Below are 13,216 nucleotides of genomic sequence, written 5' to 3' on the forward strand. Positions count from 1 at the left end.
AGTTTTTTTTTTCTTTTTCAAAGGTGATTTCAACATGTTTAAACCTAATTAGTAGTAATATATACAAGTATACAAACTAATATGAAGTTGAAGATAAACTATAGCAAATAAGACATGTTTGATACTTAAAAAATATATAAGGGTTTAATCATCATCCATTCGTTCACATCACATGTTAACAAATGTATCTTAACGATTCGTAAACGATAATGATTAGATCTGTCTTTTACTTTTTTATTTTTCTCTTTAACTAACAAGTTTTCTAATTTCCTTGTCCCTGGGATGAATAACATTTGATGAGGCTTTAGTGAGTTATTAACAAATATATTTTAACAATCCATAAATGATAATGTAACGGGTAAACTTGGAGAGAAAGATGATGCATCTATGGATAAACCTACTTTTTGGAGGTCTCCTTGTTAGTGTTTAAACACTTGAACAAATGATAGAAGATTTCACACAGAGTAATAATCCAAAACGAAAAACAAAGAACACAATCAATATGCGTGGTTCATATCATTAGGATGACCGACTATGCTCACGGTGACCACTTGTAGATATTTTAATACTTTCTACCAAATCATTTTTCTAATACATTATATTACAACAAATAAGGTTCCGTATATGTATAAATATGGCATCTCAATTCCCATTTATTCCATACTAAAACGGAGATCTCGTATGCTTTCTTCTCAGTCTGTGAATTTTCTGCATGCATGTTGTTCTAGTTTCTCCGTTCTTCCATGTTTATGAGTATTTGCTTAGCGTTTTCAATTTGTCCATGGCTTTTGGAAAGAATGAAAATATACATTAATTTATGAGGTTTTATGTTGCGTACAACCTGAGTGATATATAAACCTTTAAGGACATCTACTCTAATAAATAAAGATTTTTTTATCATATGTCATACTTTTGTTGATTTTGACACATGTCATTTTGTGTTGATTTCAAATTAGTTTTTTTTTCCACATGTCATTTTATGATTTTTTTTCATTTTATTAAATTTCTCATAATATTTAAATGTAATAATTGTAATAAATGTATAAATAAATATATATCAATTTTATTAATTGGTTTTCCTTCTAATTTTTTAATTTCTATTAGTTTCCTTTTTTATTTATCTAAATTATTTGTATAAGTTTAAAAGACAAAAAAATATTTTGATTTTTCTTTTAAATAAACTCATGTAATACATGAGTATTACACCTAGTGAGTTATATGTGTAGTTACTAGTGGTATAAACCTTTAAAGACATAAGTTATATGTGCACTTACTGGTCAATAAATTTTCAATGTTATGGTTGATTTATTTTTTATGTCTAGTCTTTTAATTCGTCTAATAAAGGGACAGTCTATTCACATATTTTTTATAATCAAATAATAGCAAATGATTGATCTGATTTATGGACAGAACTTAGTAATTTGATGATAATAATATGATTTATTATTTACGACAACTCTTCATTTAATTATTAATATTATTTTTTGGCTTATTTGTTTTTGATAATACTAACGGTTGGCATTGATGTTAGTAAATTGTTTATTTGTTAAATCTAAAATACAACCGATTGCATTTTCAAAATTACTCATCCTAATGGGACAAAAAAAGTCAATGGTTTCTTCATGCAAATTTCTAGACTATTCATGCAAATTTCTAGACTTTAACTGGAAGGTTTCTTCAAAAACTGGGTAGAATCGGTGTGATAAAACATGTAAAAAACCGTTTGGACTTGGATAGTTGGATTTCACTTACAGTCAACTTCAAAAGAAAATTGAATAACTCGATTGACCAGGTTATCCAGAATGTACACAACTCGAAGGCGAGCGCATACGGGATACCACTTCCACATGTAGACCAATTGGAAACCATCATTAAACCAATTCGAATAAAAAACCAATTTTCAAAACATTACAAGAAAATAAACAATGAGATTGGCATAATAAAAGTAAAAAAAAAAAAAAAAAAAAAAAAAATACGCCTGGGTTACCGATTACCGATTGCTGCAAATAGTTCTTTTTTTTCAAAAGAAACAATAGTTTGGTAGAAAAATCAGTTAAAAGGAAAATAATATCATAATAATGATATGTTACAATAACCAAATAAATAAAAGTATATTACCATTCCTTGCATTTCACACTAAAAGAATATCAAACTCTTTTATTTGAGAAATCCTTTTCAGTTTGTGTTTATAACTAATTATCCAAAAATCATTTATTCTAAAAATAATAATTAGAAGACAGATAACGAAATAAACAATGAGATTGATCTTAATAAACAATGAGATTGGTCTTATGTCGAACCTGAACCAGTCACTACCATGTCCCTTTTAGTATAATCCTATCTTGTGGACCTTTAAGCAAAACAACACAACCTTTTAACTCATTTAACTAAAAAAAAAAATCAAATATTCATACATAATAAATTAATTAAAATAACGCTACCAAAAAAAATACATATAAACAACCAAATCAAACTTAAATAACACCAAAACAAAAAGATGAGATTCCTCTTTTTTTTTAAAAAAAAAAACCATAATTTTGTTGTTTTGTTGTTTAAAAATCATACTTTGTTCTTCCACTACTTAATACAAGGTACAACATGTGTGATACTGATACTGATACATCATGATCCTCAGTAGATGAAGAAGACTTGAAGAAATTCCAAGACTCAAGCATAAGCCGTTTCCTTGATCCCTTGAAATGAACCACCTAAAAAAAAGATCAAATCAACTTGCTTTTTAGGGTTTTCTTTATGAATTATGATGTGGATAAAAAAGGGCATTCATGTCTTTTGCATACTAGCTATTAATACTATAAATATGCGGTAGACTGGCCAAAAAATATTGTTGGTTCATAAAGGAATATGTAATAAAAAAATTCCCACAATTTCAACCTATCCAACAAAAGATTTGTTGGAAAATTAAAATTCTATTATGCTTGATTTTTCATTTCAAATTTATCACCTTTCTTGTGAAAATGCAAGTGTGAAAAGAATTATTATACTTTGGCACTTTTTTTCCAAAATCTTTAATTCATGTAGTAAGTACTGTTTTTCTTTTCACTTTTGGATTAAATGCAATAAATAGCAATGTACTTTCCAATTAAACTTGTTTATTATAGCATCCTACTTTCTTTTTCTTTCCTTTTTGTGTTAAATGCAGGAAATAGAAATGTACTTTCATGATTCATTTATTATAGCATCCTACTCTTATTTCTTCCTATTATACCACTATTACTTTGAAAATTTTACCTAATTATAGCAATGTCATTCAAATACAAAAAAACTTGGGATAATGACTTGAGAGGGTAACATACTTTTGATTTTGATCAAATTTGGTCACTGAACTTTTTTTCGTGCTCTATTAACCCTTTAACTTGTTGATTTGTGCAAATTTTCCCCTTCCGACTGGTTTTTGCCGGTTTCAATGAATTTATTGATCCTACGTGTCAGTTTTGATCCTACGTGGCATCTAGGGTTCTTGTTATTAAAGGAGGAGCGTTTGTTGTTCATTTATTGTGCTCTAATACCCCGTTGCCCTAATACCCGATGACTTCCTCCTACAGCATCTCATCCTCCCTCAATCGATCAAGCAAGAAATCCACAGTGAATGATCCAAAAACTTGTGATTGTGGGTTCCCTGCACGTATTCTAACATCAACAACACCAAAGAATCCAGGGAGGCATTTCATGGTGTGCAATGAGGTAAGCAATTTCACTTAAATTTTCCCTCTTTTCTGATTCATTTATTCCAGATTTGAAATCTCACTTTGAAATTTTATTGTGAAGGGTAAATGCAAATATTGGAAATGGTTGGATGTAGAACTTGTACAGATGCCTCTGATGGAAGTGGTGGAGGGAATGAAAGCTGAATTAGTAGCATTGAAGACCGAAGTAGAGAAGGTGAAGGAAGACATGGAACAGATGAAGAAGGAAAAATACTCTGATGCCATTGCAATGAAGGAGAAACTATATAAGTTTACCATTGGATTTCTTTTTCTGATCATCGTGTATATGATGAAATGAAGTCACATGATGTATTGAAAGATGTTGTTTGAATAGAATAGAGTTGTTATCTTAACTTCTTGTTGGAATGGAATGAAGTAACATTGATTGTAATGAAAAATTTAATTATAAAGAAGCATACATATTAACTGCATACATATTAACTTTGATTGGAATGGAATCACAAAGAATGGAATGAAGTAACTTTGACTGGAATGGAATCACCAAGAAATATTTTTGACTGGAATGGAATCATAAGGATAAAGAAGCATACATATTAACTGCATACATATTAACTTTGATTGGAATGGAATCACAATGAATACATATTTGATTTTGACTGAAATAAAATCACAAAGTAGCATGCATATAAAGAATTAGTTTTGACTGGAATGGAATCACAAACTAGCATACATATAACAAATACATATAATAAAAAAAAGTAAGTGAATGTGGTGGTTGGATTCATTGTAATACGCCATTAATATTCTACAGTTATATAAGTTTTTGTCTGCATACACAAAAGTAGTTTCTAGGTAACACAAAAGATTCCTGCATAGACAAAAGAAGGGCCACCATGTGCCCATACACCTACTTGATAGTACCATAGAAAAACATAATAAAAAGACTACTACTTTGTCTTTACATCACAACTGCCTTACACCCACTACACACCCACTAAATTAATCAATAACTGAAGGGTTATCTACATTACTCCCAACCCCAGGTATCTGCCTCCTTAATGCTTGTTTGATAATCCGTTCAGAATATTTCCTCCTTCCACTTCTACTAACTGGGACCCTTCTTCTTGGCATGGGGGCTGCAGGTGGTGGTGGAGGAGGTTGTTGGGTTGCAGGTGGTGGTGGAGGAGGTGGTGGTCCTTCATTGCCCCTGGATAAACTTGGGTCTGCTCCACTGCCCCTGGATGAACTTGGTACTGCAAACAAAAATTAAAATGTCAATTCTTTGTTCAAATGATGTAATGTTTTTAAAAATATTCACCTGATGTATTGCTTTGTTGGTTAGATGGACACTTTTTCTTGTTGTGACCTGGTTCCTTACAAATACCACACTTTATTATGCTACCCCTTCTTGAGACAGTTTGTCTACTTGATCCACTCAACTCTCGTTCAATTGCATCCCTCTTCCTTTTCACAGATGGCCTACCAGGTAATCTTCTTCTTTTGGGAGGCAAAGGCTTATGGTATGGAACATCTGGCCACATTTCACTACTATTGAGAGGATTAATGCTATATTTGTAGCATTTTAGGTAAGCCTCAGTAGTGTATGATTGGGACATATATGCCTCAGCATCATGATTCAAGTAAGATATTGCTGCCACTCCATGTAAGCATGGTATCCCTGTAAGTTGCCATATTCTACAGGCACACTTCTTTGCAATTAGATCCACTCCATATGCAACATCAGTGAATCTAACCTCATACTTTTGATAACCACAAGGAGTAACTCCCCACAATCTGTTTAAGCATATTAACATCAGTGAATCAATAACACATCCTCATAATTAACATAAGCATATTAAAGTAAAATAATTACCTCTGTTTAACCTTCAGCTCTTCTATACGCTTCCTAATAGCTGGACATATAAGCAAATCCCATTCCATTCCTTCAACTCTTTGAGTGTATATCCTTTCCATCACAAATAACCTAATCTCCTCCAGCATAGTGATTATAGGTCTCCTTCTAGCATGCCTAATAGCAGAATTGAAACTCTCACTGACCCCATTCTCCACTGCATCATAGTCTCTTCCTTCTTGAAAGAATGCCTTAGACCAGGTAGTAGGATCTCTGTCTATAAGGTAATCATAAGCATGAGTATCAATAGATTTGATCTTCTCCATTATACCTCTGAACTTCTCCACAGTACTAGCCCTTACAGCCCTCCAAAATAACTTTATGTATTGTTGACCAGTAAACCTTTTATTAAAATTGGCCAGAATGTGTCTAGCACATTGTCTATGTTCAGCTTCTGGACATCTTTCCTTAACTGCTTGTAATAACCCCTACAAATCACAACATCATTATGAGTGAAAAAGCATAAAAATGAAGCATAAAAATGACCTAGTACTAACCTTGTGTCCATCAGAAAGAAGGGTAATGCCTGCACCAAGACCACCATTAATGTCTTCCATAAGCAAATCTATGAACCACTTCCATGTTTCTTTATTCTCAACACATACCACAGCCCATGCTAAAGGGTAGATGTGGTTGTTTGCATCTCTCCCAACAGCTGAAATAACTTCTCCTCTAACTATACCCTTTAAAAAGCAACCATCAAGCCCAATTACAGGCCTGCACCCTTCTAACCAACCATCCCTTACAGCTTTGAAACACACATAAAACTTAGAAAACAAAGTTGTGGAATCTGGCATGATGTCTACATCTAATCTCACAATAGACCCAGGATTTGACCTGATAATTTCCTCACCATATGACCACAATCTCCCATAATGTTCAATTAAACTTCCTTCAATCTCTTGTAATGCAAATTTCTTTGCATTTCTGCATTGCCCCACACTCACATTTATGTTGAATGTTGTTGACACTTTAGCTTTCATCTTCCTTGCACTCATTTTTGGGTTCTCTATAATTTGACTCATAAAATGTTTCCCTATCCATCTATAAGTTACAATTGACCCAAACTTAAACACCCTACAACAATTATGTTCATTCACTAGAGATTTGATCTGAAAAGTCTTTTCTTTACCCATCCAGGAGGCCCATAGTCTGAAAGGGCAAGATGGTGACTTATTCTTTTTGCAACATTTCACTAACAATCTATCAGAGTCATTTTTTTCAAACCATAGATCATACCCATTAGCAACTGCATAATTGCTTAACATATGTTTAAGCTCAGTAGGGTTACAAAATCGCATACCTATCATTGGTTTCATCTGATCCCATGGCTGTCTCTCATCATACACAGGGTACTGGGGTGGCACGTATTCATCATCTTGATCTTCACTCTCTATAGGTTCGCAAAGGATGTTTAAAAATCTATCACGTGCAGTTTTGTTTGCTGGAAATGGATAAGTAGCATCATCTTCTTCATGATCAACAAAATATGAATCTTGAATAACTGAATCCTCATCTTCATCTAAGTCTTCGTTTTCACTTTCACTTTCCTCAGCCTCAATCCAGTCGAAGATAGGTTCATTATGGTGATCCACATATACATTCATTCTCTTGTCATTAGCATACGCCAAATCCAAAAATTCCTTGTAATCACCGTCGTTCACCAATGTATGAATTCCAAGACCTAAAGACTCTTGTGGAAGGCAGAAATAGATGTCTTTGCTTCTCGATTTGGTGAGCTTGTGAAGGAATTCCATGAATTGCTCATACCCAAACCCACTGAAGTCAACATCTCGCACTGATGCTCTGTCGGGATCAAAGTAAACTAAGGGATTGGGTGCAAACTGACCATTGTAGTGGAAATTCACTACAATGAAGTTCTGATCAGTAGGATTTGGAGATGATGCCATAAAACGGTTGAAGGAGATGAATGATCGATGGAGAATTTGGTGACCTAGTCGAGTTTAAGGACCAAATGAGACTTCGGAGTGTGGTTTAATGAGGGGTGTGGTTTAATGAGACGGAGACGAAAAATCGGGGCCTACATGCCACCTCTTTCGCCACGTAAGATAAAAAATACACGTAGGATCAATAAATTCATTGAAACCGGCTAAACCCGGTCGGAAGGGGAAAATTTGCACAAATCAACAAGTTAAAGGGTTAATAGAGCACGAAAAAAAGTTCAGTGACCAAATGTGATCAAAATCAAAAGTATGTTACCCTCTCAAGTCATTATCCCAAAAAACTTTTCAGGATAGATTTTTCAAAATATAATGTTCTAAAGTAGAATGTTTAAAAAAAAAAAATAGAAAGAAATGAAAGTAAGATGCTATAAATGAAGGTATAAAGGGAATGTTATTAGTTATTACCTTTACATTCAAGGGCATGCCATGAAACTGACCAGCACCTTCAGGTGGGGTCCAGTTGTAGACCAAACAAGGCAAGAAGAGCACAGAGGCCCCACCAATTTCCTCAAGAAAAGGTTCTGCTTTATTAAACGTTTTTTCATCAAATGAAGTATGAGATTTTACAACCCAATAAAGAGCAAGTTGATCTCCAAGCATTCGTGAAGCTTTCATGTATTTTGTGACATAAACATTCAAAACTTCCTCCAAGAAAACCTTTGCCCTATATTTTTCACAAGGTCTCATTAGTCATTATTCAGCAATTTTTTTTTTGTTTATAAAGATGCTGTTTTTAAACATACATACCTTAAAATTCCATCAGGGGTACCCCTGACTGCTATGAACCCTGAATTTAAAGGCTGCTGTTTGTTGTTACGAAAAGTGAGTGCCAAATGGAAATTTTCATATCTGTTAAATATTTGTGCCACGTCATCAACTACTGATATGTCTGAATCTGTGAAAATAAAATTAGTAATTTTTTGGGTTGGTTCCCGTGAATGGTCTTCAAGCCTTTTCTCTAGAAAAGCCTGCAACAAGTAGAAAACACTCAGTGACAGATGACAATGAGACAAAATGGCACCCAAAAGGGGCTGCTTCTCAATCTCTTGTCTATGCAAAAGACGTAAATGCCCTCCTCATCCTGATTATAGAAAATAGGCATGCAGGGTGGGTGCTCTTCTTACAATGTAAGACCTGATTCTTTGAAGCATCAACTTGTCGCGTGAATATTCACCTTCAACTGAATATACAGTCACCCTGTTTCTCTTTAGTGGAAGCCTGGATGCTGGATCAGTTAAGATGACCATGTTGCTTTCAGGCATTGCCAGCTGTAAAAATAATAATAATAATAATCACAACATTATATACTTTTAGTTTTTTTTTTTTTAATGGCATCATGGTTTTAGAGAAGTACCTGTATAAAATTTATGAAAGTATTCAAGACTGCCATTGACCTTTCCACTTTGTTGTATGAAACTCTTCCCACAATGGTTGCAGCATCCCTTGATTTGACATCATCAACACTAGAGTTATAAACCATGAAAATTGTAACAAAAGAAACACCACCACCACCATTTGAAATGTTGGAGGATGTTGATATTTGGATCTTGTTAAGAGCCTTGGTACCTACAAGAAAAATGTGTAAAAATTACCAAAATGCCCTTGATGATGAATAACAGTAAACAGATAGCTTGAAAACTTGCCTAAAAACATTTGGAAATTGATAGGATATAATGATGTAGCATAATAGGTTTTTTAGTAATTTTAAAAGTTGTTGAAAATACCTTTGCATTGCAAACGATTTGGCAGACCTTCACCAGCAGGGGGTCCAAGAACAAGATGATTAAATTTCTTTTGTTTCTTTTGGTGTGGATCTTTAACATTTGAGTCTTGATGCAACTCCATAACTAAAATAACAAAAGATTTTGGTTATTTATGGTGAAAATGTTTATGAGGATGATTTAAGTGCTAAAAAAAGAGATGAAAGAAGATAATAACCTGAGAGAAAATGGGTTAGAAAGAAAACAAGTGTCACAAACAAAAGAAACTGTCGCCATCCAAAGCACACTATCATCCCTAAAGATCCTTGAAGGAGCTTTGTTCCCAAAACAACACTGTTATGTATGTATTTAAATTCTGTCCACTATCACTTGTCTGCAGAAATAAAGAGCAAATGTATCATACAAGTTTGATTGTCAGTAAAATATCTAAGCTCACACAATAAACAGTAATCATCTTCTCTATACAGACTATACTCATTAACATGATTGAAATTCCCATCATGAATTTGCTAGGCTTAGATCCCCATATGATAATGTCTTGCTGATGTTTGTAGATTCTTGCCACAAGATCTCATACAATGATTTGGCAGGCAAAATTAAATGACATATAGGTTGCAGGACAAAGAACTGCAATCAAAAATAGTTTTAAACTTCAAAAAACAGAATTTATAGACTAGATCTTTATTGCCGTATGACAACATGATTTCTAACTTGTTGCAATATGCATAACAACAGATCTCCCAAAAGTAGAATCCCTGTGAGTTATCAATCCGACTTGATAGTTTTGAGCCCTATGTCTACTACGAGACAACTCAGATTGCAACATCTTGAAGCTCTAAGATTTACAAACTGAGCTTAAATTATTCAATTAAAGGGTAAACAAGAATAACTCCAATGGGAAAAATCGAAACTCAAAACTATATATGGGGTTTACAAATTTACCTTAGGAGTGCCTCCGTCGCAATGCGCTCGTGAGGATCCTCCACAGCCTCGCCAGAGTCCTAAACTCCTAATTAAAGGAGGAGGAAACAAGTCGAGCAGATCTACGACTAATGCCTGAGTTGAAGACAGTGATAGTTCTCGAGATTTTAGGTAAAAAAATTGGGTATTTTTCAAGTTGCTTTGGTTAATTAAACATCAATTTGAACCTTAATTGAATTGCAGAGATGAAAGGTGATGCTGTTAATGGATATTTCGATGAAGCTGCGTTCCTTGAAACTCATAGAAATTGAAATATGAATGAATTTAAATCTGTTAAAAAGTTTGGCTGTAAAAACGAAATGGATTTAATTGACAAAACTGTCAAATTGGTTGGTATTCAAAATCTTTTGGATAGGGTCCTAAAAGTTTTGAACTTGCATGATGGTCCAAAATCAAGAATTTCCTGTAATTTTATTCCAAAAAAAAATTGAAAAGACTATTTTGCCCTTCTTATTTTTTTTTTATTTTATATTTGTTTTAATACCTTATTAATTAAAAAATAAATAAATAAAAAATAAAAATATATTTTGGGTCCACCCCACCAGCAGGTTCTCTCTCTCTCTCTCTCTCTCTCTCTCTCTCTCTCTCTCTCTCTCTCTCTCTCTCTCTCTCTCTCTCTCTCTCTCTCTCTCTCTCTCCATTGTCTTCTTCTTCTCATCCTTTCTTCTTTCACACATAAACAAATACCGATCCACCATCGTCGGCCACCACTCTTAGCCACCACCACCACCATTTATTCTATCTTTACCTCTCTCTTATCTCTCATACATACACACAAAGAAAACAAAAATACAAAAAACACTTTTAAATCCAGAAATAACATCAACCCACATTCAGTAGTAAAACTTTGGATCTGAAGGTGTGATATGTCACCGATGGAGCTCGACGATTCTCAGGAGGTTGGAGATACATCGACCATCCATCTTCCCTCTTTGTTGCCTCCGTCATCGCTTGAAACCCTAAACGGAAACGGATCTGAAACCCTCATTTGCAAATGATTGCTTGAAACCCTAAATGTCGCCGCCATCAGTGAGCTGGAACCCCTAAATGTCGCCGCCATCAGTGAGCTGGAACATCTCCGGAGAAGGAGAAAGACGGGCGGATCAACCATCGTCTTCGTCGAGTTGTAGATCGGAGAGACAGTTGTTTTGGAAACGGCCAACGAGTGGGTTTCTTCTCGGCGGCTCATGGGCCTTCTGAGGCGTTGAGGTGGTGGTTGTATGTTCTTGAGTGAGTGATTGTATGTTCTTGAGTGAGTGATGTAGTGATGTTTGACATATTTGGGGTTGATTTACTCTGGTGAAGAGAGGGAGATGATGAGGATGTTTCTGGTAAGGGTTGTGGTGGATGACGGTGACTGGCGGTGGAGTTTATCGGTGAAACCGGTGTTGTTGGGTGGACTGGCGGTGGAGTTTATCGGTGAAACCGATGGTGGATGAGTGTGTTCATCATGGATTGTGTTCGTATATGGAGTGTGTGTGTGTGTGGGTTCTTTCTGGAGAGAGAGAGAGAGAGAGAGTAGGGGTGGGAGTGGGCCCAGTTCTTTCATTTTTAATTTTTAATAAATAAATTATTAAAGAAAATTTAAAAAATACAAAAAAAGAAATAAAAAGGGCAAAACAGTCTTTTCAAGTCCTTCATGGACCAAAACCAAAGGAAATTCTTGATTTTGGATCTTCCATGCAAGTTGAAAACTTTTTGGACCCTATCCAAAGTTTTTTGAATACCACAGGGACCAATTTTATAGTTTTGTCGATTTAATTCTTTTGTTAAAATTTATTTGTTTTTGTAAATCTGTTAAAAGTTAAAAAATACAAATTACACTGCTTTTTTTTTTACAAAATTATATTTGAAATTGACATAATCATGATTTTACTAATTTTTCTTATTAACCAAGTTGATTTGCTTGTGGTGTGTTTGTCCAAAATAAAAAAATGGTATCAGGGATGAGTTTTTATGATGAAATTTTTTGGCAGAATTTTGTATATACCTCTGCTAAATATCTAAATATTGTATTTGGCCGACTTAAACTTTAAATATTATATTTGTACTTCTTAATATTTTAAAATATCATATTTACCCGAATCTAATTTTTAAATAGATTTTACTATTTAATAATCATTTTTTACAATTTAAAATCATTAAGATTGAAAAAAATAACTAAATGGACAAGAATATCCTTACCCTCTATCGCATAAACCCCTTACCCAATGGCTTTTGCGATCACAGGAGATCTCGTCAATCAAAAAACGCATAAAGTCGACCTTCTTTTCAGCCTTCTCGCCTCTTCCCTGTTGCAATAGGCACAATTATCAGGTTAATTTCTGGCTTTATTTGTGAATTGAACATTCAATTCATGATTACAACGGATGAATAATTTAAAACCTGAGAATGCGTGATCAACAGATGTGTAATCGGATACGATCAGTAGGTTATTTGTTAGCTCTGTTTGTCAATTAAACTGTTTTGCAGCTCGTTGAGCAAGACTCTGAAGGCCAATCTGCTTGTTTCGATTCCATATGGAGCCTGCAATCATCAACGCGATTGATATGTACTCGAAATTATACCTGGGGCATTATTGTCCATTTATTAAGTTCCTTTAATTATAATCATTTAAAATTATGAAAAATAATTATAAATCAATAAAAGTTATCAGAAAAATAGATTTGGGTAATAAGATATTAAAAATATTTAAGGAGGGCAAACACAATATTTAAAGTTTAGGTCAGGCAAATACGATATTTAGATGTTTAGAAGAGGTATATACGAAATTATGTCTTTTTTTTCACCCCCAAATTTCCTTTTCTACTTCTCTTTTCGTATTTTTCTCTATTTATTTATTTTATTGTTTTTAATATTTTTAATAAATAAATAATATTTTTTTTGTTTGGACTATCTTTGTATTGTTTATTTTTTTTGTTTTTATTATTATTATTATTATTATTATTATTG

At 33.7% G+C, this 13,216-nt stretch overlaps 1 protein-coding gene across 7 annotated transcripts; it reads right to left on the bottom strand.

Moving 5' to 3' along the window:
• Positions 1 to 2,374: 2,374 nt before the first annotated feature.
• LOC145071168 (uncharacterized) lies at positions 2,375 to 12,798 on the bottom strand. 7 transcript variants are annotated; one of them, XM_079018089.1, is made up of 10 exons: positions 10,432 to 10,593; positions 10,226 to 10,339; positions 9,753 to 9,910; positions 9,501 to 9,656; positions 9,287 to 9,409; positions 8,917 to 9,128; positions 8,687 to 8,830; positions 8,310 to 8,530; positions 7,968 to 8,226; positions 2,375 to 2,708 (listed from the first exon to the last, which is right to left on the bottom strand). In XM_079018089.1, the coding sequence occupies exons 4-10, from the start codon at positions 9,574 to 9,576 to the stop codon at positions 2,553 to 2,555; spliced, it is 1,191 nt and encodes a 396-aa protein (XP_078874215.1). In that variant the 5' UTR covers positions 9,577 to 9,656; positions 9,753 to 9,910; positions 10,226 to 10,339; positions 10,432 to 10,593; the 3' UTR covers positions 2,375 to 2,552. The 7 variants fall into 7 exon arrangements, with proteins under 7 accessions (XP_078874215.1, XP_078874214.1, XP_078874212.1 ...); XM_079018086.1 differs by lacking the exons at positions 9,753 to 9,910; positions 10,432 to 10,593 and adding exons at positions 12,472 to 12,555; positions 12,650 to 12,798 and having other exon boundaries at positions 2,376 to 2,708; XM_079018085.1 differs by lacking the exons at positions 9,753 to 9,910; positions 10,432 to 10,593 and adding exons at positions 12,449 to 12,555; positions 12,650 to 12,798 and having other exon boundaries at positions 2,376 to 2,708.
• Positions 12,799 to 13,216: the final 418 nt, after the last annotated feature.

Source organism: Lactuca serriola, chromosome 8 (genome assembly GCF_051521515.1).
Source record: "Lactuca serriola cultivar US96UC23 chromosome 8, Lser_US96UC23_V15, whole genome shotgun sequence".
NCBI classification, from domain to species: domain Eukaryota; kingdom Viridiplantae; phylum Streptophyta; class Magnoliopsida; order Asterales; family Asteraceae; genus Lactuca; species Lactuca serriola.

What these genes read in the sequence shown, in the direction of transcription:
- LOC145071168 (XM_079018084.1), bottom strand. Translation starts at nt 7,508, where the DNA reads ATGGCATCATCTCCAAATCCTACTGATCAGAACTTCATTGTAGTGAAT. An exon ending in GAGCTGAAGGTTAAACAGAG is followed by an intron (nt 5,481 to 5,559) that starts GTAATTATTTTA and finishes ATGCTTAAACAG; the next exon opens with ATTGTGGGGAGTTACTCCTT. An exon ending in CCAACAAAGCAATACATCAG is followed by an intron (nt 4,940 to 5,004) that starts GTGAATATTTTT and finishes TTTTGTTTGCAG; the next exon opens with TACCAAGTTCATCCAGGGGC.